Source organism: Eulemur rufifrons, chromosome 2 (genome assembly GCF_041146395.1).
Source record: "Eulemur rufifrons isolate Redbay chromosome 2, OSU_ERuf_1, whole genome shotgun sequence".
Lineage (NCBI taxonomy): Eukaryota > Metazoa > Chordata > Mammalia > Primates > Lemuridae > Eulemur > Eulemur rufifrons.
In genome coordinates, this window is record NC_090984.1 from 100,079,461 (window position 1) to 100,103,745 (window position 24,285).

The following is a 24,285-nucleotide window of genomic DNA, read 5'->3' on the forward strand; positions in this document are numbered from 1 at the left end:
CCTACAGGAAGAAGCCCTGTGGGGCCACTTGCTTTCTGTTGGTTGGCCTACAACAGGGCTTCCTAACCTCAGCACCACGGACATTTTGGACCAGATACGTTTTGGTTGTCGGGCCTGTGCTGTGTGTTGCAGGATGTTTAGCAGCATCCAGGGCATTGACCCAGTAGATGCCAATAGTGCTCCCCGCAAGTCATGACTGTTAAAAACGTCTCCAGACATTGCCGAATCTCCCCTGGGGTTGAGAACCACTGGGCTACACTCAGCTATGGGGACTTCAGTGGTCTTTTACCCCAGATCAGTTGGTCTTTTATTCAGCAGGCAATTTTTGCCCCTTCCCTTCCTAGGGTGCACGAGACCAGGCTAGGTGCTGGGTATCCTGGGGCCATCTGAGCCCTAGGGCACTCCCAGGTAGGAGATGGTTTGAATGGGTCTTAATGGCTGAGGAGGGCGAAGGTGGAGGAAGCAGCAATGCTGTGCCAGAGGCGGGCCCTCAGGAGAGGATGCCAGACGGGAACGGGCCTGAGTGCCGGAGGGGAGGTGATGTGCCGTGAGCCCAGGGCAGGAGGACAGTTGCTGGAGGGTTCCCAGCTGCTGTGCTCAGTCCAGCCCTCTCCGGCCGGATCCCATCCGCCCACTTCTTCACCTTGGGCTCCTCTGGGTCTTCCCAGCAGCAAACGTGCTCAGGACGCCCTTCTTCAAAACAAAACAAAAAATACCTTTCTTCAGGTCTGCATGTCCCTGTAGCCCCTGCGCTTATATTGTCTCCCTGTCCGGGACAGCGCGGCTGTCCGTGTGGGCTGCCTCCAACCCGATCACCTCCCCAGTCGCTTGTCCACCATGCAGTGGGGCCTCACGTCAGCCCCTGCTCTAGGACGCTGCCCTGGCCAAGGCCACTGAGTGCCTCCCTGTTCCTAACTCCACTGGACACGTCTCAGTCCTTACGTGACCTGTAGTGTTCTGCTGACCACTTGGTCCTTCCGGAAAGACTCCCCTCCCTGTGCCTCAAGGTCTGTCCTCCGTTTTTGGTTTGTCCCACTCTGTGACTTCACCATGGACAACCTGTAGATACGCACCTTCCAGGACCATCCATGCTGATACAGCATCTGAGTCTGGACTCTCCTGAGCTCTGGACCTCAAATCTGGCACCTCCTGGTATCTCACAGGTACCCCAAGTTTGAAATGGCGGAAAATCACTATTCACCCTGACTGCTGCCCTGGATCTCCCAAAGTCAGAGGGGCACCACCATCACCCAGTGGCCCCACCTAGAAACCTTGGTCATTCTTGATTTCTTCCTTTCTTCCACCTGCCCTGTCTGACCTTCACCCAAGTCCTTTTATTTTACTGCCTGTATCATCTTCCCTTTGTTTACCGTGGCAGCAGCCACTTACCTGGTGGCTCTGCTTTCAGGCTCTGCCTCTCCCACCCAACGCTGCAGTCTGCGAGCCTCTCCAAGTGCCACGTCAGTCTCTGCTTAGCTCAGACGCCCCCACTGCCCTCGGGAGCCCAAACTCCTGACCAGAGGCCCAGACCGTGCTGACTGGCTCTCCAGCCTCCCGTGTCCGCTTCTTCCCTCGCTTCCTTCTCCTTGCTCTGGCTGTGTCCGTCCTTCACGTTCCCTCTGCCTCTCTCCACGGGACAGCTGCTGCCTGGCCGCCTCCAGTCAGGTCCCAGCGGGCTGTCTCAGGGAAGGCTCCCCTGAATGCCCACACCGCCCCTGTGCCCTGGAGGCAGGGAGTGCTTAGTGTTTCTGTCTGCTCATTCAGCACAGGGCCTGGTACTGAATGGCTGCTTAAGTAGACCTTTGTCAGTGAAAAGCCAGAGTGGAATTCCTTTGTGGGTGAGAGGCAAACTTACAATAACTTAGATCAGTGTGCTTAGTTTGTGTGAGTTCACCTCACTTGTATTATTTTGCTTTGATAACGGTCTCCTATCTTTTTGGTGCACCTGTCCCATCTCCTTCTTGAGATGAGGGTCATCTGTTTGCCCTCAAGGGGGGCGGCTGACTCTGGAATGGCCTTTGATTATCTCCTCGCTGTCTCCCAGGCCTCCTGGAGCCTGAAGACCGGGGCCCTGGATGGCTCTCCCAGTGTCCTCTCCCCTCCAGGAACGGGCTGCCTGTGCAGGCTGACGGCCACCGTGTCCACCAGTCCCCAGATGGCACGCTGCTGATCCACAACTTGCGGGCCAGGGACGAGGGCTCCTACACATGCAGCGCCTACCGGGGGAGCCAGGCAGTGAGCCGGAGCACCGAGGTGAAGGTGGTCCCGCCGGGTAAGAAAGGCCTGTCTCCAGGGTGGCAAGGGCATCCCCCAGGGTATTTGCTTGTGCTCCGGGGCTGGCCCTGTGTTGCGGGAGTGCAGGCCTGCAGTGCTAGGGACTCTAGTTCGAATCCTGGCTCACCCTGCCAGTTCCTGGTAGTGTGACTCGGGCAAGGGCTCAACTTCCCGGAGCTTCGCTTTCCTCATCTGTGCGGTGGGACGACTCCTCCACCTGAGAGAGTTGCAGTGAGGAAGGACCTGGTAAGAGCTTAACAGATGTTAAGTACGGTACTGTCTTTAGACTTAACAATTTTGAGAAATATGATTGGCTGGAATTTCATTATAAAACTTAAGGCAGATGGATACAGACACCTGGTCCATTCTAATCAGGGTAGCAAAAAGTGCCTTTACGGCCACTTGACCATATAACCCAGAAAGGGAAGGGCAGAGGTTAGTGTCACCATTTTACAATGAGACAGGTATCCAGAGAGCTTAAGTGGTGTTTCTACCAGTCACACAGCAAAGCAGTGGCCCAGCTGGGACTAGAACTCAGACCTTTTGACTCTCTGTATTTAATACATGTATATATATATTTTTGCTAAACTATCATACCTGTAACTGAGTGGAATTTTACCTGCTTTATTCAGTAATTTGATATTATAGCCTTATATTCTCCAGCTCCTGCTGAGTTATATTTCAGCTAATCAAAAGGCTATATTGTAAGATGCATTATTTTTGTACCACCAAGAAAAAAAATGTTGCCAACTAAATGACACAATACTAAGACACCATCAGTTAAGATGCAGACCAGTTTGAGAGATGCGAAAATAAGTGCATCTCAGAATTGATGAAACAGACATGGTTTAATGTTCAAACTCTCAAGAGCTCTACGTTCACATAAGCCAGAGGGAAAGGGGAGGGGCTCTGCCTGCACCCAGCCTGCTCCGCCATGTGTCCTCAGTCCTGCCGGTTCTCACAGGCCTGACACAGACCTCGGGGAGAGTGCTCCAGGGCCCTTCCCGTCGGGTCTGCCTGGACTTGCATGACGGGCGGGGCTGCAGCACAGCACCAGGAGCACCGTTAGCACTCCGAGGGGCGGGCCTGGCTGCCTCCTGTGTGCTAGGCTGAGGGCAGGGACTGGTCGGTGCTGGAGGCTGAAGGTCTGGGGTTGAATGTTGCTTTGTGAGTGGGACTGACACATAGGCCTCCTTTGTGAGTCTCCAGGCCCCAGCCCAGTGCTTGGCATCACTGGGTCTCAGATGCCTGGTAACTAAGCGAATGTCTGCATGAATGATGGTGTTACCCTGGCAAAAGCAACATACTGCAGGGACTTTTTTCACCTCTCATGTGTCCAGAAAAGCGACCTTTCCTATGTAATAACCAAACCAAGACTTGAGACAAACCAGAATGCAGACTTACTGTGAGAAAGCAAGCTGTTACAAGGATCTGGATATTTGTGTTTGTGATTAGCTATAGAAGTACTATATGGGAAACCAAATTACAGTCAAACTTGCTTGATGCCAAAGGCTGATGGGACTCTTGCTGATGCCTGGTCACCAGGCTGAAGTGGTCTCGTGAGACTTGCATCCCAGATGGGACACTCATCACTCAGGCCACCCTCCTGCCCTCTGCTGTATGAGTGTTGCCAATTTTAGATATTTTGGGGGCACCTTTTCTGACTAGCAGTTCCCCTCCTCTCTTTATCTGTATTCATCCTACTGAGTAGGCTGTAGATTTCTGCTCTCACCTGTTTGTTTTTCACAGGGTCACACAGCTTGAGGCTGCCTCTGCTTGGCCCTGCCCGTGGCTTGGTGGCATATTAGAATTAAAGTGTTAGCGTCAAGGGTGGGGGACATAGTTCTCCTGCGAGGACTTCTCAATCCTTTTGTCTAAAAGACTGGAGGTGAGGAACAGAAAATACCGCAGGGATCAAACATAGGCTGCCATGCACTGTGGCCCAGCCTCATCTCTCAAAGAAGAGGGAACTGTGCTATGGAGGCAACACAGCACAGTTAAGCACTCAAATTTTAGCTATGGTTACTATGTGCCCTGGGTGCTGTTTTATAAGGGTCTAACGTATCTGAACTCATTTAGTTCTTAGAACATCCCTATGAAGTAGGTGTTATTAATCTCCATTTCACACACAAGGAAACAGAGGCAGAGAGAGTTTAAGTAACTTGCCCAGAGTTATTCAGCTGGTAAGTGGTAGAACAAGATTGAGCCTGGGCAGTCTGGCTCCAGAGCTGGTGTGCTTATCCACAACGCTGAGCACCACTATGATTGGTCCAGGGACTGCACCAGCTCAGATAAAGTTGATACTAAAATAAATTATAGGCCGGGCGCGGTGGCTCACGCCTGTAATCCTAGCACTCTGGGAGGCCGAGGCGGGTGGATCGCTCGAGGTCAGGAGTTCGAGACCAGCCTGAGCAAGAGTGAGACCCCATCTCTACTAAAAATAGAAAGAAATTATATGGACAACTAAAATATATATATACAAAAAATTAGCCGGGCATGGTGGCGCATGCCTGTAGTCCCAGCTACTCGGGAGGCTGAGGCAGGAGGATCACTTGAGCCCAGGAGTTTGAGGTTGCTGTGAGCTAGGCTGAAGCCACGGCACTCACTCTAGCCCGGGCAACAGAGTGAGACTCTGTCTCAAAAAAATAAATAAATAAAATAAAATAAATTATAGATTTTTAAAAACAATGTACATAAATGGTTTTGCTATCTATGTTAAAATGTAGGTAGTAAGTACTCTTGTTATAGTGATAAACCATCATAGGGTCACTCACTGGTTAGGAACGGTCTTTTAGTGGTATTCTGTGAGGGAACAAGGGGAGAAGAGGAGAAAGATAAACTCCCAGGCCCCATGGGGTCTGACTTTAGGGAAAGTGCTGCTCAGGCCCAAGCCAAGCTTAGCCATCAGAGACTTCCAGAAAGAAGAGAGAAGTTAATAGATAAGGGCACTTCAGTCCTAAGATGAAGCAGTTGAATGAAACTCTCAAACAGGAGTTAGTTATAAGATACAGAAGCTCCTAGTAAATTCAGAGGGAGAGGCAACAAGGCTTTGTTCTCAGTATAGTACTGAGCCACTGTTAACAAGACTTTTTCCTATTACCCTAATATGCATTGCTTTCTTTAGGGGAAGTGGAAAAATAGAAAAGATGAGGAAGGAAGTAGGTGACTAAGATAAGCTGGGTATATTGAAGGCACCAAACTTTTGGGGTTGGAGGAACCCAGCAGTGAAAGGGAAAACATAACAGCTTTTGCTAACTCAAAATTTGACTTGGGGCTGATTCTACTTGCTCTTCCAATTCAGAGGCCAAGACAGTTGTTAGCAATTCAGGACTCAATAGTCAGGGTAGGGAGTTAACTTCAAGAGATGTGTAATTGTCTAGTCAGTCAATATTTGGGAGTCTGGGAAGAGCTGTGCACTGGGCTGAGGCCACAAATAATGGGAAGATGCTGAAGTGAGGCCAAGAAACGTGTGGAAATCACAGTTTGTACATTCAGGTGTTAAAGGATTACAGGGTAACTGCACTTTGTTTTTAATCTGGCAGTTACAATGCTGCTTTCCTTTGAAAGAAATGAAATGGCAGGTGAGATCTTCAGTATAGAAAGGGCTTCCTCACCACTTTTTCTCTCCCCCGTTCTTCTGCAGCACCTGCCACCCAGCCCAGGGACCCGGGCAGGGAGTGCATCGACCAGCCGGAGCTGGCCAACTGTGACTTGATCCTGCAGGCCCAGCTCTGTGGCAATGAGTATTACTCCAGTTTCTGTTGTGCCAGCTGTTCCCGCTTCCAACCTCATGCTCAGCCCATCTGGCAGCAAGGATGAAGGCTAGCTCCAACCCCAGTTCCAAGAGAGTTCTTGGGGCTGGGGAGAAGGGAAGATGGACTCTTAGCCTCTCTTTGGCTGGAAAGGGAGTTATATTCTGGAGACACTGGCCCTTTTGAAAAGCCACCCTGTGTTAGCCCCAGCAGTAGCCAGGACTGGCCTCCCTGTGTAGTCGTCAGCAGTGTTTGTGTCTCTGACATAACCACAGCCTCCTGATGAGTTGTCAAAAAGAGGAATCTATTCGGATAAGAACCTCTACTTTATAGCTTCCCTTTGTAATTTGTTACACAGAATCAGTTCACTGCATTTTAGTTTTTAAATTATTTTTTTGAGACTCTTGTTCTGTCATCTTGGCTGGAGTGTAGTAGCATAATCATAGCTCACTGCAGCCTTAAATTCCTGGGCTCAAGCAATCCTCTTGCCTCAGCCTCCTGAGTAGCTGGGACTACAGACACGAACCACCAGGCCTGGCTAATTTCTTTCAATTTTTTAGTAGAGATGGCTCTTGCTTTTGCTCTTGCTGAGACTGGTCTTGAACTCCTGACCTCAAGTGATCCTCCCACCTCGGCCTCCCAAAGTGCTGGGATTACAGGCATGAGCCACTGTGCCTGGCCAGTCTACCACATTTTAAAGCAAGCTGTTAGGGCTCTCACTTGATTTAAAGCTGGGCAGGAAGGTGTGTAATGATGTCAAAGTTAACACCTATCTTATAAGGGGAATGCCAACTCCTGTTGTGTCAGAGAAGTACTCTTTGCTAAACTAAGTCTTATCTGGAGTCAAACCGTTCTTTGCTCTAGTTTCTCTCACCTTTCTACATAGTGCAACAGTCAGCTACAAATCCTGTCTGTACAAAGGATTAATAGCATAACCTTGTTGGCAAAGGAGAATATATGTAAGGCCTCGAGTAGGGATTTGGGATGAAAGCTGCAGTTAGCACTATTAACTGAGCATGAAAGAGCTGGAAAAGCTTAGTCCAGCAGAAAGCTGGACCCTGAAGCCCTCCTGAGACCGACTTGCCAAGCTGGCTGTGAAAGTTTATCTGACTTGTATGAAACTGACTAACCTCGGTGTAGTGACAACGAGGAGCCCCTCTCTTAAGTAGGAATCTGAAGCAAAACATTTGCCACCAGAGAAAAACCAAAACTATACTAACAGCATTACCAGGATGGGGATACTAATGGGGGGGGGGGTGAGGGCAGTGCAATAACAGGGAAGTGGTTTCAGAAATGGTATGAGTTGGAGGAAATCATTCTTCATTTCTCAGAACTTCTGATTCTTCCATGCTAAAATAAGAGGCGTGAATTGAGTGAACTTCCAACTTTCTACAAATCCTCCAGAGGACTGCCTGTATCAAAGGTTATCTTGGACACAGGAGAAGACGGGCCTTACAGGGACAAAGCACTATGAGGTGACTTTTATTACTTAACGCATTGGCTGGAAAAGAGACGAACTGCATCATGGGTAAGTGATACTTCTTAGTCTACCTCTCATTCAAAAAAAGAACATGGGCCAGGGGTAGAGGTCTTTTTATCTTTCCATTAAGAAAATACAGAGGAGTATCCCCTTTCATTTACCATGGCTGGTTTTGCTATAGAAATTGGAAAATAAGGGCCACTTTCTTGGACCCCTCCAGTTTAATTAAACCAAAATTTGGCCTACTGGCATATATACTTCAGAAGGTGAGTTTGAGGTTAGCTTGCCCTTTGCAGCTTAGTTCTAATAGAACTAGCCACAGAATATAAGATTAGCGGTGAGAATAAAATTACTCTAGACCAGTGTTTCTCAACCCTCTTCCATACTGGGAGCTTAAAAAACTGAACCTGGGGTTCTCCGCTCCTGAATTTTGATTTTAACTGGACTGGAGCATAGGCCAAGCCATTAGGATTTTAAAAGCTTCCCAGGTTGAGAAGCACTTGCTCCAACCCTGGGGTGGTGCTGAGATTCTGCATTTCTAACCAGCTTCTAGGTGAAGTCCATGCTGCTGTTCGAGAGCACACCTTGAGCAGCAAGAATGTGACTTAAAGACGCACTCAGGATCAAGCCAAACTTAAAAGTGTGGGTGAAAATATGAATTTTAAACTAGGGCTCTGCAGCAGCCATAGAATAGAGAGAGAATAAGTCCAAAAAACCCCAAAGTAAATTCATTTGCTTAAAAAAAAAAAAAAAAAAAAAAAGATGGAAAGAACAGCCCTTCATGGGCAAAAGCTTCTACCACGAACATTTATTTTTGTTAAAGCAGATTATAAATTCTCATCAGTACAAATATATATAACTTACATTTGATTGTAAGGCCAGCGTTCAAAAGTAAAAATAAGATGGGATCTCATGTTGTTACCCAAAATCAAGTGGCTGCAACTGGCAATGGGAGGTTCTGCTCACCGAAAAAGGTGGGGGTGGCATACACACAAAGCTAATAAACAAGAATCCCCATACCCACAAAACTTGTGGAAACAAAATTTAAAGGCCAAAACAAAACCCCCAAGACCCACATTATAAACCAACACAGTAATCTGTGTTCCCTTCTGTGGCATGATTATGTCATTGTTACCTTAGTGTTAAAACAAAGTAAAGGATTAACATAAGGAAACTGCAGCAATATATAAAAGATAATACATAATCTCTATAGAGCATATTTAGATTGATTCCATTAAAATAATGACATTAGAATTTCACCATAGGTTTAAAACCAGGACAATACTGCTTTCATTATTTAAAACTACAACTTAGTGACTGTATTGGTCATAAGCATGATTGCTGTTGCAATGTGTTACTTACAATGAATGATAGTAAACAAGCTAGGGATCCCGTCTGTAACTTCCAGTCTTTCTTCTTTTTATTGCAATAGGCATCAATGATAAATCAATCTTATGTACAATTTCTTACAACTAACCCTTTTACCTTTGGCAAGATTACTTACAACTCATACAACTTTCTTATATTGAGAACTATTTAAAATAGTCTAAATGCATAAAAATAAAGATTTTGGCTTTTTCGATATATATATTTATAATATTTATTCTGTTACTTAAAGTGGAAGCTCAACTTGACTCCCAAAATATAGCTCTGCTGGGCAGTTGCTGATATGCCCTCCCGGGAATTCCGGGAGCACAGCCCGCCCCCTCTCTTCCTTAGCCTGAGCATAAACCAGTCTGTTCTTGATCCCTAAGGCCAGTATTGAGAGGAGGCAGGTGAATGGCCTGAAAAACAAAAGGAGATTGTTATGCTTCCCGTTGTGTTTTATATTATAGTAAATGTGCTTTGAATACAGATTTCTGTTCAGATATTTCTGCCTCTCTGTTGCCAGAGATTTGTAAGGGGGAGAGGGAAGATAGGGAACAGAGGGCAACATTTTCTCAACTACTTTAGCCTAACTGCAAGGCAGCCTCTCTCTAGGAATGGTTTTCCCCATGTCTTTCAAAATCACCCCTTACTGTACTCTGTGCCTGGACTTGTTCCTTGGGACCTTTGGGATTAGTGAAAAAGAGTACTGATCAGGAAGACAAAGTCTCCTTTGCTCTTTTGACCTCTGCCCCCTAAGTATGGACAACATCCATAGGCCATAGGGATTGCTTAAAGTTCAATTTCAAATGTCTTCTGTAAGTCACTGGAGAAAGGGTTGGTAGGGGAAGGATTAGTACGCTGCTTGGACTTGCTTTCTAATGCAGCCCACTGGGCTTCAAAAGGATCCACGGGGCAGGTACCTGCAGGAACCTCTGTGTGCTTGTCTCCTGAGGCCAACCTGCCATCGTCTACACCATTGAAAGCTGCAGAACCGTTGAGGTGCTGAGCAGGAGGCTTATAGAAGGGACTGGTGGTAGTACTGCTTGTCTCATACTGAGGGAATGTCTGCTGCTTGGCCAGGCTTGGTGACTGATGGGGGTGGGCAGCCTGAGGATGGCTTGCAGTGCCAAACACATTGGCTACCATCTGAGACGGAGTGATGCCCACCACAGGCACGTTAGGGGCTGGATAGGGCATCCCGTTGGCCACAGGATAGGACTGGGCAGGGACAAAGGCTGGCTGCAGGGGTGGGACCACACCCACTGGCATAGGCTGAGAGGTGAGGAATGCATTCCCTTGGAAAGGTGGTGCTGGATGGGAGATGGCAGTAGGTGGAGGTGGCTGGAGAACTGGCTGCAAAGGAGCAGCTGAGGCCTGGGGCTGCTGAGCCCGGACGCTCTTAGACACCTCTTCTAACCATCGGTCGGCTTCAGAGGGAGTACGTCTATGACCAGCCTGGAAGAGACCTGGAGAGGCAGCACCGGAAGATTGACCCCACTCGGTCCCTGGAAACAAGATGAAGACAGACAAAGAATCAGGGGCCTCTTTCCTTAACTTTGATTATTTGATCCCAACATATGGAACAAGTCCCCCTAATGGGACATTTTGTGGTGTTTCTCATTCCACTAGCAAACGAGAAGATTTAGTGGTAGGACGAAGAGAACCTGTCAGGCAATGATGCTGTCTCAGCCACATTGAGGCACTTTCTAGATACGGCTCAAATGCATTGAACCAAGGTAGCTGGCTGGTGTCAGAAACCCTTCCCTGTTGCAATGGCTCATCCACAATACAGCAACTAGCCTGCACATGGCTCTCACAGGCCTGAGGTGATTCATCTTCTGCTCTAACACGGCAAAAAGAAAACAACCAGTGACCTGGCCTATATTACTGGTAGCACCTACCTGGCTTCCAGACATATGAGGTCTTTCTGGTGAACTGTCTTTATTACTATTTTAAAACTTTTTGGTTTTATAGTTAATAGATGTTCATTATAAAAAATACAGACAAGCAAAAATAAAGTGCTTTTTGTAGCACTTTTTGTAGTCCTACCATTGCAGGAGGCAGGGTCCCCTCTTCCTACAGGTATATCCACACATCACCAAATCCAGTGATGGATTCTCTGAGATGGGGCCCAGGAATCTGTGTTTTATAAAAGCTCTTTTATAAAAGTTCAGTTCCATAGTCCTAAGGGCTATAAATCTAATCTCTTTTGTTCATCTCTTTAGCTGTCTTCTCCTAATAGCAGCTTATTTCCAGGAGGGAACATCCTTGTCCTAAAAGGATTGCTTCCTAGTTCCCATTCAGGTAGCTGGCTGATTTTAGAACCAAGGTCGCTTATCTGATCCCAGAATCCTCACCACCATCTGTGGCCACCTTACCCGAACGTGTGGCTGCAATTTCCTTGTTAGCAGCATCAGGGGCATGGGCCCAAGGGTTGGTTTCACGCACAGGCATTGCTACGGGTGAAAGAGCAGTATGGGCTGGCTTAGCAGCAAGCACATGGAAGGCTGAGTCAGTGCCATTAGCTACAATGGGAGCAGACAACATCAATGCAGTTAATTCATGCAGGGTGTACAAGTGATCCCTTGGAGTTGGGTCAGTCAGGCCAACGTATGATACTGGTGGAACAGATAAGACAGAAGAGTTGATGTTGGGATAACCATGCTCTCTTGCAGTGGATACATATACATTTGGTCAAAGAGGGAATTAGAGGTTGTAATTAAAATGTTTGTACCAATAAAGTCAAATGATTGTACTAGGACAATATATGCATGGGGAGAAGGGAAAACGAAACCTACAGAAACAATTTCAGGCCGGGTGCAGTGGCTCATGCCTGTAATTCTAGCACTCTGGGAGGCCGAGGCAAGAAGATCGCTTGAGCTCAGAAGTTTAAGACCAGCCTGAGTAAGAGTGAGACCCCGTCTCTACTAAAAATAGAAAAAATTAGCCAGGCATGGTGGCACATGCCTGTAGTCCCAGCTCCTCAGGAGGCTAAGGGCAGGAGGATTGCTTGAGCTCAGGAGTTTGAGGTTGCTGTGAGCTAGGCTGACACCACGGCACTCTAGCCTGGGCAACAGAGTGAGACTCTGTCTCAAAAAAAACCCCAAAAAACAAACAAAATTTCAAATTAAGTTGAACAAAGCTGTGCGCCTTTGGCATAATTAATAAAGCATTTCCCTCTTCTATACTTCTCCAAAAGACCAAATTATGCCAGCAATAAGAATGGGTTAAATATAATGATTACTCTTTGTTTCCTTCTCAAAACTTAAAAAATATATACATATATATAATGATTTCCTTATGTGCTAGGCACTAGGCTAATAGTATTTTATACGCATCATCTCATTTAGTTCTCTTAAAACTTCCATAAGGCTGGTATTATCCCCATATTAAAGATGAGAAATCAAACTTCATATGTGTTTTCATTTGCTTAATAAATTTGTAATTTGCTACAGAATTTCATCGCTCTGTTGAAGATTTTTTCCCTCAGTAATATTCATAACATCTCAAAGTACCTCCTCTTCTTTCCTCATCTTCCTTTATTAAAATCTCTTAACCCTATTCCAGATATATATGCCAGTTTCTACTCTTTAGCTCAGCTCTCTCTCATATTTAGTATGGGGCAGACAAGCACCTTCCCCTGCCCTACAATACAATTATTCCCTCTTAAGACTGGCAAGCATGCCTATGGTGTTGGTACTATGTTACCCTGGCTTGTCTAAAAGACTGTCTCGCCTAGAGACCAGGATCTCCTTAAAGGCAGGGAAAGGAAATTGAAATGTTCTAGTCAATTTTGTACACTCAGTTCCTTGTAAACAGATAGAGTCAGTAGAATGTAATGGGTACTATATTCAAAAATACCTGAGTTTAAATGCTGGCTCTGTATGATTTGGGCAATTTACTTCTCTGAGCCTCATTTTTCTCATCTATGATACCTACACCTCACGGGGTAGTTGTGGGGATTAAATGAGACAATGCATGAGTACTTGCCACAATGTGGCAGGTACTGTGCTAAGTGCTTAATAAATTGTGCCTATTGTTATTACTGGTCTTATGTTTGTTAGATGACATGAAAAGCTATTTGGTGCACATGACTGTAAAGGTTTACTTAACAAAGTGAGAGAGCGAGAGAAAGACCCCCGGAGGAAAAGCATGTAGCTTCCTCCAAAAGGAGGAGGGCACTGTCTCCAGAGCAGAACTTTCTCTGAGCCCTCTCTCAACAGAAGTGGAGAAAGAGTAATTATAGGAGCTCTAATTCTAGAAGTTTGTAATTTAAGTTACATAAATTTTTTTTTGTTGACCTCTGAGTCAATATTCACTGTTAAGTCAGTATCTCTGAAAATAACTTGTAAGTTCTTCAGTTCCACAAAGGCAAATTTGAGGACACTGTTATAGAAGATGAAATGAACTAAACAGCCAAAAGAAGTGCCTCATTATTTATGAGCTTTCTTGTTACATGGTAGAGACTAGGCTGAGTCCAGGGCTTCTCGGTCATGGTACTACTGACATTTCAGGCGGGATAATTCTTGGTTGTAGGTGCTGTCCTATGCACTGATGGATGTTTAGCAGCATTCTTGGCCTCTAACCAGATGCCAGTAACAACACCCCTCTCCTCAACTTGTGAAACCCCAAAATGTCTCCAGACAATGACTAACAAATTTTGCCCCCAGTTAAGAACCACTGCACTAAAGAGAGAATAAAATTTGAACCAATTCTGATGACTATTGCTTTTGGAAAACTCGCTGGACACTGACCCTTCACAGTCAAACGGCAAATAAAGCAGTAGGTTGGGACTATAGAAAAATCCTAATAGACTAGGATGAAAGATGGGCACATACATGCAAAATGACAAAAGCAAACATCTTAGGAAACAGGAAGGGGAACAAAGCACAAAGACATTGTTGAACAGGGAAATCAATGAATCTAAGACATTATCAGACAGGGAAATTAATGGGTCTGACCAGCTCTTGGGAAGCTCAGAATGCCAACTTACAGTTAGTGAGCTGCATACTAAATGTACTAGTTTTAAAGAGAACAGCTGAGCAAGTCAGAGGGCACCAACCTTGGAAGGTAGGAGATTGTGGTGCCACCACTGTTACTGGTTTGGTCATCGGGGCAGATGAGAAGGGGTCCTCAGAAGGGGTGCTGAAGGCATTGGTGATCTGTGAGCACAGGGAGCTGATGCTCTCTGCCTCCCCTTCTACCTCTGGCACTGCAAAGCAAACAGAAAATGGCTCCAGACAGAAAAGTGGAATAATCCTAAAAATAGATGACACAAGCTACCATTTGATACTGTATGTGGAAGAAAAAGACTCAATTGATTATCTGGTAGGGCTACAAATGCAGCTTCAAACATTTTGCTGAGCATGATTTCACTGGCTTTTCAGATGAGAAAGTATAAAATGTCAACAATTCATGTACTAAGGTACATCTTCTTCCTTTGCAAATCCCCAAATTTCTTTATTTCCTTTTCTTGTAACAGTCTTGGGAATTTGGTGTTCTCTTTTTGTGCTAAGATGTTCAGCTAACTAGAACTTTCTAGAAGACATCTGTAACCTGTATGCCTTCCAACTGTTCCCAAGGCTGTGGTCTGAATTGAGTTCTAGAGCCAGGTAGTAATTCTGTCAGAAAAATGAGTTAAAGTCTGAGGCACCAGTGGATGCTCACTGCTTTTCTCTGTAACAAATTGTGACAATGTAATCACTCTAATTTTTCTCCGAAGTCTCTAGTACCAAGTACATGAACAGTGATAACATGAAAAAGTGAACATAGGTATAGTACTCTAGAGACTTTGTTCTTAATACTGATTCTAGGATACTTTTGTATCACTGAGGAAGCTAATTATGTGTGCTGAACATTTGTTTGCTCTTCTATAAAAAGAATAGTTTTTGTTCCCCATCTGCGACAGAGAGAGACTAAAACAAGGTACTTGAAGCATCTGGAGTTTCAGTTTTTATAGGAGTTGAGAGCTAAAAAGACCCTCAGTAATCATCTAGTCCAACTATTCTTTAGGCCTAGTTTCATCTGTCAAAAGAACTTAACTCTACTTTGATACCATCAGTAGGGAATGCCCTACTGAGAAGAGCTGCCTCCTATTCTGTTACAGCAATGGCTTGACATGTCTCAGAGGGAAGCAAAATAAGGCCCAGTAAAAGCACTGACCAGATTTAACACTTTAGCTTCAGACTGTATGATGAGGATAGAGCTACAGGGGCTAGCTCAGCTGTACAGAGGCACACAAAGGCCTATGTGGCAGCTCTGAAAGGTAATGAATATTTGTGAGCAAGCCCACTGTCTATGATGAACAACAGATTCTATATTTATACGAGAGACCTGTTTAGAGTTTCCTCCTATGGAGCCAACCAGCCAGAAGGACAATGAGCACTTATCCATTTCTTCTGGTATATCTGCTAGTAATTCTATTTAAAGGTATGTATTTCTAAAGCCTCTTTAATTAATTCCCTGCTGGGTCCCAAATGGAAGAATAAGAATGGAAACTTGAGACCCCTGATGTCTGCAAGCAGTTTGGCTGAGAGGTAGTGGGTGCACTTACATTAGGACAAACCACAAACCTTGTGGCTCAGGCTAGAAATCCCATCAGGGCTCTGTCACCTATTTGTTGAAGAGAAATTAATAATTCACATCTCCCTCCATTGGTCTTAGTTTTCTCTCAATGGGAAATGACACAAGATACAATTATCAACTAACCTCAGGGAAAGAAGAGTGGCTACTTTGATGGGATTACTGTCTCCACCGGAAGGTGATAATAGTGCTTTAGTGCTAGAGTACCCAGAGAGTCAGGTAGTTGCTGCATTACCTGCATTTTTTATGGGGAAATCAGTCTTCCTCTGCATAGTGGAAGGCAACTCATTGATACGTAGGGATAGTTGGCGTTTAAAGGGTGACATCTTCTGGCTAAGAGCAGGAAATCCTCGGAAAGAGCCTTGGCGAGCAAGCTGTTCAATCGGCGCGTGCCGGCGTGGGATGGCATGAGGATTGTTCATCTCCAGAGACGCAGTAGCATCCGAAGTGGGAGAGGTGGGAGAGGACGGGGATGGGGCAGTGTTGCCAGAGGCCACTGATGAACCAACCACTGTCTTATCTGTTTCAGCTCAAAAAAAATCAAGAGAAAGAGGACCTTAGCAATGTCTTAAAATAATTTGAGATTACAGAGCGGACAAACTCAAAAGCTCTTTAGGTCCTTTTTACCCAACTCCTTCCCAATATTTTTTAAAAGATAGGTTAGAAGTAGGGTTCAGATCTATTTTTTGGACAGAAAAAAGGTTTAATAACCTACATGGTAGGTATATCACACAGTATATCTACTAAGACAAAAATGTTAGATTTTTTATTCTTATGCAGTGACTTACAAATTAAGACTTTAAACAAGATTTAAAAAACCCTGTTCCTATGAACTCCTAATGTGAGGTCCTTTTTGGCATCAGGGAGCAGTTTCATGGAAGACAATTTTTCCACGGACCGGGGGTAAGGGTTGGGGTAGGAATGGTTTCAGGATGATTCAAGGGCATTACATATATTGTGCAGTGAAACCTCTCTGCTAATGATCATCTATATTTGCAGCCACTCCCCAGCACTAGCATCACCACTTCAATTCCACCTCAGATCATCAGGCATTAGATTCTCAGTAAGCAGTGAGCAACCTAGATCCCTCGCATGTGCAGTTTACAGTAGAGTTCGTGCTCCCATGAGAATCTAATGCCGCTGCTGATCTGATAGGAGGTGGAGCTTATGCGGTGATGCCAGTGATGGGGAGCAGGTGGAAATACAGATGAAGCTTCACTGGATCACCCTCCGCTCACTTTCTGCTGTGTGGCCTGGTTCCTAACAGGCCACTGACTGTTACCACTCCACAGCCCTGGGGTTGGGGACTGCAGCTTTAAAGAATGGTGATTCAGGTTAGGTGTGGTAGCTCATGCCTATAACCCCAGTGCTTTGGAAGGCTGAGGTAAGAGGATTGCTCGAGTCCAGGAGTTCGAGACCAGCCTAGCCAATATAGCAAGACCCTGTCTCTATGAAAAAAAAAAAAAAAAAAAAAAATTAGCCAGGTGTTGTGGTGTGTGCTTGTAGTCCCAGCTACTTGGGAAGCTGAGCAGGAGGATCACTTGAGCCCAAGAGATTGAGGCTGCTGTGAGCTATAATCATGCTCACTGCACTCCAGCAGCCTGAGCATCAGAGCAAGACCTTGTCTCTTAAAAAAAAAAAAAAGATGGTTCATGGTTTGCAGTGTTTGTTTGGTGGTGGTGGGATGAGGGGGGGACTTTGGGAGCAACAGAGTCTAAATAAGCTTAAGTATAAACATACACTTTTTTTTTTTTGGAGACAGAGTCTCACTCTGTTGCCTAGGCTAGAGTGCCATGGCGTGAGCCTAGCTCACAGCAACCTCAAACTCCTGGGCTCAAGCAATCCTTCTGCCTCAGCCTCCCAAGTAGCTGGGACTACAGGCATATGCCACCATTCCCAGCTAATTTTTTCTATATATTTTTAGTTGTCCAGCTAATTTCTTTCTATTTTTAGTAGAGATGGGGTCTCGCTCTTGCTCAGGCTGGTCTCGAACTCCCAAGCTCAAACGATCCACCCACATTGGCCAGAGTGCTAGGATTATATAAACATACACTTTTGATTAGGTGTCAAAAAATGTCATATAAAGCAGTCTTTAAATCATGGGAAATATGTATTTGTGGTTCATTTGAATAAAAGTATACAGAAGTAAAATTTTAAATTGGATTGAACCTAAATATAAGACTGTTCCCATGGGGGTACCAGGTGAGTCCATTCTGATTATGGCAAATCTACCCCAACCCTTATGATCCTTTGTAGATCTTAGGACTCAATCTCTTTGGAGCTGCTGTGCATAGCAATGAGTATTATTTGGTGGTATTAAAGATTATGCTTTCAGCTTGAAAAACCACTAGAGCACACTGAATAATAGCTATACAGATTAAATTTTCTAGGAAAGAGCATGAATTTTCTTATTCTTGGTTTTCTGGCGCAAATGCTTATAAGAAATGAAAAAAAAGTCACTCTTAATAACTTCATTTTAAATAAAAATAGGTATGCTTTTTTCGGGGCTTAAGAATTAGAGATGTTTAGGTCATTATTAGATCAATGATATTATCTAAAATAGCTGGTTTAGAACTAAAAGGATATAGTAAAAAATTTATCAAAATTATATTAATGTCTATTTAAACTGAACTGTTTATGTGTTTCTTCTTGGCTTCAACCCTAGCTATATACAAGAATGCAAAGCGTTTTCAAGCCCTATCACTTAGTTCTAAAATATGCCCAACCCAAATTTACAGACTCCTGAGTAACTTGAATGTTTGTATAGGCATTTCTGTTGTGATTCCATGTGTAGTTAAAGAAACACCTCACATTCTACAAAAATCACACACTAAAATTAACAGAAGGCTATGGGAAAAAGAGTTAGGCGCTGACCTCTCAAAATCTATAGACTTTTGTGACTATAAATCACTAAACAAGGCCAGGCGCGGTGGCTCACGCCTGTAATCCTAGCACTCTGGGAGGCCGAGGCGGGAGGATCGTTTGAGCTCAGGAGTTTGAGACCAGCCTGAGCAAGAGCGAGACCCTGTCTCTACTAAAAATAGAAAGAAATTAGCTGGACAACTAAAAATATATATAGAAAAAATTAGCCGGGCATGGTGGTGCATGCCTGTAGTCCCAGCTACTCGGGAGGCTGAGGCAGAAGGATTGCTTGAGCCCAGGAGTTTGAGGTTGCGGTGAGCTAGGCTGATGCCACGGCACTCTAGCCCGGGCAACAGAGTGAGGCTCTGTCAAAAAAAAAAAAAAAAAAATCACTAAACAACAGCAATAATCTAATCAAAACAGTATCACTGTTAAATCTCTGCCAACATCACGGTCAGTGGATCCTTTGCAGCCCTAAACCTTGGGACTTATGCTTCTTCCTTCAAGATGTAGGTACTTAATGGCATTTGCTTCTTATAGAGATCAGATACATCAGAATTAAAAATCTGTTTCAGGATGGAAGGGAGGGGATAAGAGATATCTTTGCAGCTTCTTCAAATGTACTTTCAATTTTCCCAAAAAGAGTAAATTTGAAGCCATTAAACTAGCCACTCTAAAGGAAGGCACTATTGTAAGATTTTCAGCTTTGTTATTAAGGTCTTTTTATATGGCTAAGGGTTCTCCTTAAGAGAAAACTTGTCCCTAAAAGCTTGAAATTTTACCCTGTTGGGAAAAACTGAATTAAATAAATATACATTGTATTGGAATAGATTGTACCTTTCTTGGCATCTTGCATTTGTTTCATGATCTCCTCTCTTTCTGCTTGTTCGGTGGCTGTTGTGACACGGAACGATCCTTCTCTTGTAAAAGTGGTCCGACTAGCATCAAAAGTAGCAGTCACTCCACATTCCTTCTCCCGCTTCTGCTTACGCTCTAAACAGGCTGCAAAAGCACAGCCTACAGCATGGCTCAATCTTTCACCCTGTAGAGAGCAGAGGGTATTAAAGCTTTTTTAAAGTTATAGTACTAATAATTGCATACATGCAAATAAGTCTGTTTTTACATAAGGCAAAATGTTGCGAACTTCAGTTTAAAATTAGGTTTTAATATATTAGTATGCCAAGTTAATTTAAATGAATAAATCATCTTAGGTGGTGCTTCTGATACTTCAATTATATTAACTGTTACAGGCCTTGGGTAGAGGGATCATCAGCAACCTGTGCTTTTGCGAGCAGCCATGGCAAGCTCCTTATCACTCAGGCTCCCTTTGTCATGTCATCTCTAGTCAACAGGTTAGAAGACCCTGCTCAAGGTTCTAAGCCTTGATGTGCAAACTTCTAGTTGCCCTTTAGGGGAATTGTGGTAATATTTACCAGGCATTTCTAAGAAATCACTGGACAGGTAAGGCAAAGTTCAGGAGCTTAATACATTGTTAACACATTTAGGAAAAAAAGGTACAAACTTAAAACTTCTGATAAATAAATACAACTCCAGTGATTAAAAGAGAATCAGACAAAGGAAAACTTAACTTTCTGTCTCCTGTTTTGAATGCTCCCCCTCTAAGCATCCCTTTCCGTTTAAGGCCCTCAGTGCTTTTAGGCTTTCCACTGTACCTTTCTTATCTTCTTCTAGCTCTATCCAATCCCCAGCTCTACCTCCCAACCAAATACAGGCAAAAGTGAAAGCAGGTTTTCATTCACACTCTCTACTTATAAAGGAATTAAACAGATAAAACAGATTTGTGCATGGGAAAAGTGGGGGACTTATATAAACTAAACATTGCTTTATAGATACATATCCTGGATTACCCAAAATCAATTTAATAAATTCAATGGATTATTTTTAGCAGGGTTATCTGTATTTTAAACCATATCCCTATTGTGTGGAATAAAAGTTAGAGATGGCATAATAACTGTTGGCATCATTCATAGTGAGAAGAGATATTTGGGCACAGGGAGTCTTTTGTGGTGTTCTCAAAAATCACACCATGTAGGCAGCTGCTCCTACATAGGCTCTGAACAAATAATTTCACTGGATTTTACATGCTAATATCAGATATCATAAGGACAGGTAATGTTTGAAATGGTTTTTGTCCCTAAGATTTTACATGACTGTAAACCTTTTGACTGCTTAAAGACTGATAGACTTAGGACTGGGCACGGTAGCCCATACCTATAATCCTGGCACCCTGGGAGGCTGAGGCAGGAGGATCGCTTGAGTTCAGGAGTTTGAGACCAGCCTGAGCAAGAGCAAGACCCTGTCTCTAGTAAAAATAGAAAAATTAGCTGGGTATGGTGGCACCTATAGTCCCAGCTACTCGGAAGGCTGAGGCAGGAAGATTGCTTGAGCCCAGGAGCTTGAGGTTGCAGTGAGCTATGATGATGCCAGTGTAGAACCTGGTTGCTTCTGAACATAGCTCTGTTATAAGGACAGAGTTATATGCCAAGGAAGCTTATTATTTCTCCCCCTAGGCCTCGGGCAGAAGTTTTTGAAGAGTGACCTCACCCACAACCAATAGCATCACCTGGGAACATGATGTAAGTGCAAATTCTCAAGCCCCAATCCCAGACCCACTAAATGAAAATCACTGGGTTGGGGCCCAGCAATCTATGATTTTAAAACAAGTCCCGGCCAGGCGCGGTGGCTCACGCCTGTAATCCTAGCACTCTGGGAGGCCGAGGCGGGTGGATCGCTCGAGGTCAGGAGTTCGAGACCAGCCTGAGCAAGAGCGAGACCCCGTCTCTACTAAAAATAGAAAGAAATTATATGGACAACTAAAATATATATATACAAAAAAATTAGCCGGGCATGGTGGCACATGCCTGTAGTCCCAGCTACTCGGGAGGCTGAGGCAGGAGGATCGCTTGAGCCCAGGAGTTTGAGGTTGCTGTGAGCTAGGCTGATGCCACGGCACTCACGCTAGCCTGGGCAACAGAGTGAGACTCTGTCTCAAAAAAAAAAAAAAAAAAAAAAAAAAAACAAGTCCTCCAGGTGATTCTGATACAGAACTAATGGCCTAAGAGATTCAAAGAACCTGTAGGGCCATGATTTGACAATAAAAATGGTTTTAAAATTGATGTCAGGAAACTCTGGATATACTGTCTTTGTGGTTTTCTTAGGGTCTGAGAGAGAGAGAGAGAGAGAGAGGAAAAAAGCATAGTTTAGTTACTTCAATTCATTCAAAGTGACTGTGTCAGACCAAGGAAGAACAGCTTAAATAATATTAGCTATAATTTTTGGAGCAGTTAATGTGGGCCAGACCCTATGCTAAGTGTGCTTATAATCATCTGATGTAGTCTTCACAACAATTCTCTCCATCTATAGAAGTGGATACTAAGACTTAGAGAATGTTAAGCAACTTGTCCCAAATCCCACAGTGAGTAAGAACTAGAATCAGGACTGAAACCCTGAGATCTGACTCAAAACCTGAGCTCTGAACATTTGTTTGTAGAGCTTTAAAAAATTTTGGTCAATTTTAGAGCATGGCCACCACCTCTCTTCCAGATTAAACCTTGGCAAGAACTTAACTGAGTTGTAGCTTTCACAAATGGCTATACTGCCTATTCTGTCTGGACTTTTAAAAACTCAGACATTATATAGTCTATGCTATATGTACAGGTTGAGTATCCTTTATCTGAAATGCTTGGTACCAGAAGCATTTTAGATTTTTTTTTCAGATTTTAGAGTATTTGTGTTATACTTACAGGTTGAGAACCCTAAAACCAAAAATCTGAAAATCTGAAATCCAAAATGTTCTAATAAGTATTTCCATTGAGTGTCATGTGAGGGCTCAAAAAGTTTCAGACTTTGGAGCATTTCAGATTTTTAGATTTGGGATGTTCAACCTGTAGTAAGATTATCATCATTTAAAAGACTTATCTTTCATGTCAGAATTTTAGGTAATTTGCAAGAAGGATGAACTTATTCTCATTTTAAAACAATAACAAAGATTCTATTATGCAACAATTTCTATCATACTTAATTCTACCAAATTTATTATTTCTATTTTTATAATTAGTTGAAAATATACTCCAACTCAATTCTTTCATTTATAGTAGTGTTTTGCAAATAAATTTACAACACCATACCTAGATGTGTTAGCAAACAAATAACATTTAAGAATCCTGAAAATATTTTCAATTATGAAAAGTTTCAGAGTTTAGCAACCACCATCACCTGAGCACTTTTACTCCCTTTAATGACCTTGGATCTCAGACAATCATTTTGCTCTGTGAGTTGCAACTCACTGGGTTACACCAAGAGTGTGAACTGTTTCAACAAAAGGAATGGAAGTAGGCTAGTTTAGTCACTTCCAAGAGCAGCTGTAGTAGCATGTACTTGTTAAAAATGTATTGGAAACTGCTTCATTAAGCAAACCCAGAAGGAGCTCAGCTAACTGAGAATACTCATGATGAAATACACGTTGTTGGACTCACCGTGTCCTTGACAGCCATGAAGCAGTGACAGATCCAGCGCCGAGTAGTGCCATCACGACATATGTAAGAGAAAGCTCTATCAAAGTTCCTATCTGGGGCACAGAAAGAAACTTTCTCTATTGTCTGGTCAACTATGAGGTCCTAGAAAATGGGAAGCACAAAGAGTGGACTTATGAGGTTATTCAAGCTTCTCAGAATAAACACAGGATGTTCATTTCATAATATAGAATCCCTACATCTGATGCAACTAGGCTATGGAATAGCTAGATCTGTGTCTGGTACTGAGAATTTTACTTAGGGGACATCCCAGGAGGCATTTTGCCCACATGCCTCCCTTATCTCATCTATGTGTTTTAAAGTATATGCTTGTTGATTCTAGTTTTAGATCTCTTTCATGGTAGATTCTGTGTTCAATTTGGCAATATATGTAAATCAATACATTTAGTCCTCTTGGTTTATTTGCAAATGTAGGCAAATGCACGATAGTCATGTTTTGACCCATTATGCAAATTAGCACTATATATATACATACATATATATGTACTTTTCTGTACCTTGCTTTCTTTCAACAGTATACCCTATCCAGTGAATTTTTTATTGCAGATGCTGCATTTTTTTAGGTGTGGAATTTCCATTTGGTACTTTTTCTTAGTTTCTATTCTCAGCTGAGATTTCCTATCTCTTCATTCAATGAGGATATTTTCCTTTACATCACTGAGTATAGTTATAATACCTGTTTTAAAATCCCTGTGTGCTAATTCCAACATCTGGGTCATCTTCAGTTTGGGTCCCTCTTGATTGTCATTTCTGATGACAATGAGTCAGACTTTTCTGTTTCTTTGTATGCTGAGTAATTGCACTGCATTGTAGACATTGTGAATGTTATATGTAGAGAGTCTGGATTCTATTACATTCCTTGGAAGCGTTATGTTTTTGGTTTTAGCAGGTAGTTAATTCAATTATACTCAAATGGAAAATTCTCTCTTCTGGACAGCAGCTCAAATACCAGTTTTTATATTATTAGTTGGGTCATTTGGAGTCTGCCTTGTACCTGCATGGTTAAGGGGTCAGAGATTTGGGCAGAATTTATATAGAGAATTTAGGGCTCCCCCTCTTTGGCACTCTCATTTCCAGGATTCTCCTTTCATTTTTGAATGGCTACTGTTACCTCAAATTCTGTCTTCTGGCTTTTCAGAGCAAAAAGACTAAGATTTTCCCACTGAAGTTTTAGCTACTCTAAATGGTACAGACTAGGGGCTGCCGTTATTCTAGAAGCTGTGAAATGATAAATCAGTGCAATTTCCTTCTTCCAAGTGTCAGCTTCCCTCCAGAATCTGCCTTCTTTGGGTTATTTTCTTGTACCTTCTTAAATACGTGGGTTGTTTTGTTCAGAGTATATAGTTGTTTGCAGGAGGGTCAGTATAATAGGAGCTTAATTCCGCCATTGCTAGAAGTGAAACATACTGAAGGC

The 24,285-nt window shown here is 43.5% G+C and overlaps 2 protein-coding genes across 18 annotated transcripts in view; one reads left to right on the forward strand and one right to left on the reverse strand.

The window, feature by feature from the left end:
- The window catches only part of PAPLN (papilin, proteoglycan like sulfated glycoprotein), a 33,541-nt gene extending 27,184 nt beyond the window's left edge, over positions 1-6,357 (forward strand). For all 3 annotated transcript variants that reach the window (XM_069465098.1, XM_069465099.1, XM_069465097.1), the window contains 2 exons: positions 2,106-2,272; positions 5,918-6,357. In XM_069465098.1, the coding sequence (XP_069321199.1) occupies positions 2,106-2,272; positions 5,918-6,093 (343 nt within the window). In that variant the 3' untranslated portion in view covers positions 6,094-6,357. The remainder of the gene's footprint in view (positions 1-2,105; positions 2,273-5,917) is intronic.
- A 1,939-nt stretch (positions 6,358-8,296) lies between these two features.
- Positions 8,297-24,285, reverse strand: part of NUMB (NUMB endocytic adaptor protein) — a 168,293-nt gene continuing 152,304 nt past the window's right edge. For 8 of the 15 annotated variants that reach the window (XM_069488593.1, XM_069488563.1, XM_069488570.1 and 5 more), the window contains 6 exons: positions 22,815-22,955; positions 19,156-19,360; positions 15,692-15,985; positions 13,937-14,086; positions 11,253-11,399; positions 8,297-10,379 (listed from right to left, as the gene is read on the reverse strand). In XM_069488593.1, the coding sequence (XP_069344694.1) occupies positions 9,664-10,379; positions 11,253-11,399; positions 13,937-14,086; positions 15,692-15,985; positions 19,156-19,360; positions 22,815-22,955 (1,653 nt within the window). In that variant the 3' untranslated portion in view covers positions 8,297-9,663. The remainder of the gene's footprint in view (positions 10,380-11,252; positions 11,400-13,936; positions 14,087-15,691; positions 15,986-19,155; positions 19,361-22,814; positions 22,956-24,285) is intronic. The other 7 variants (XM_069488629.1, XM_069488621.1, XM_069488612.1 and 4 more) reach the window with 3 other exon arrangements.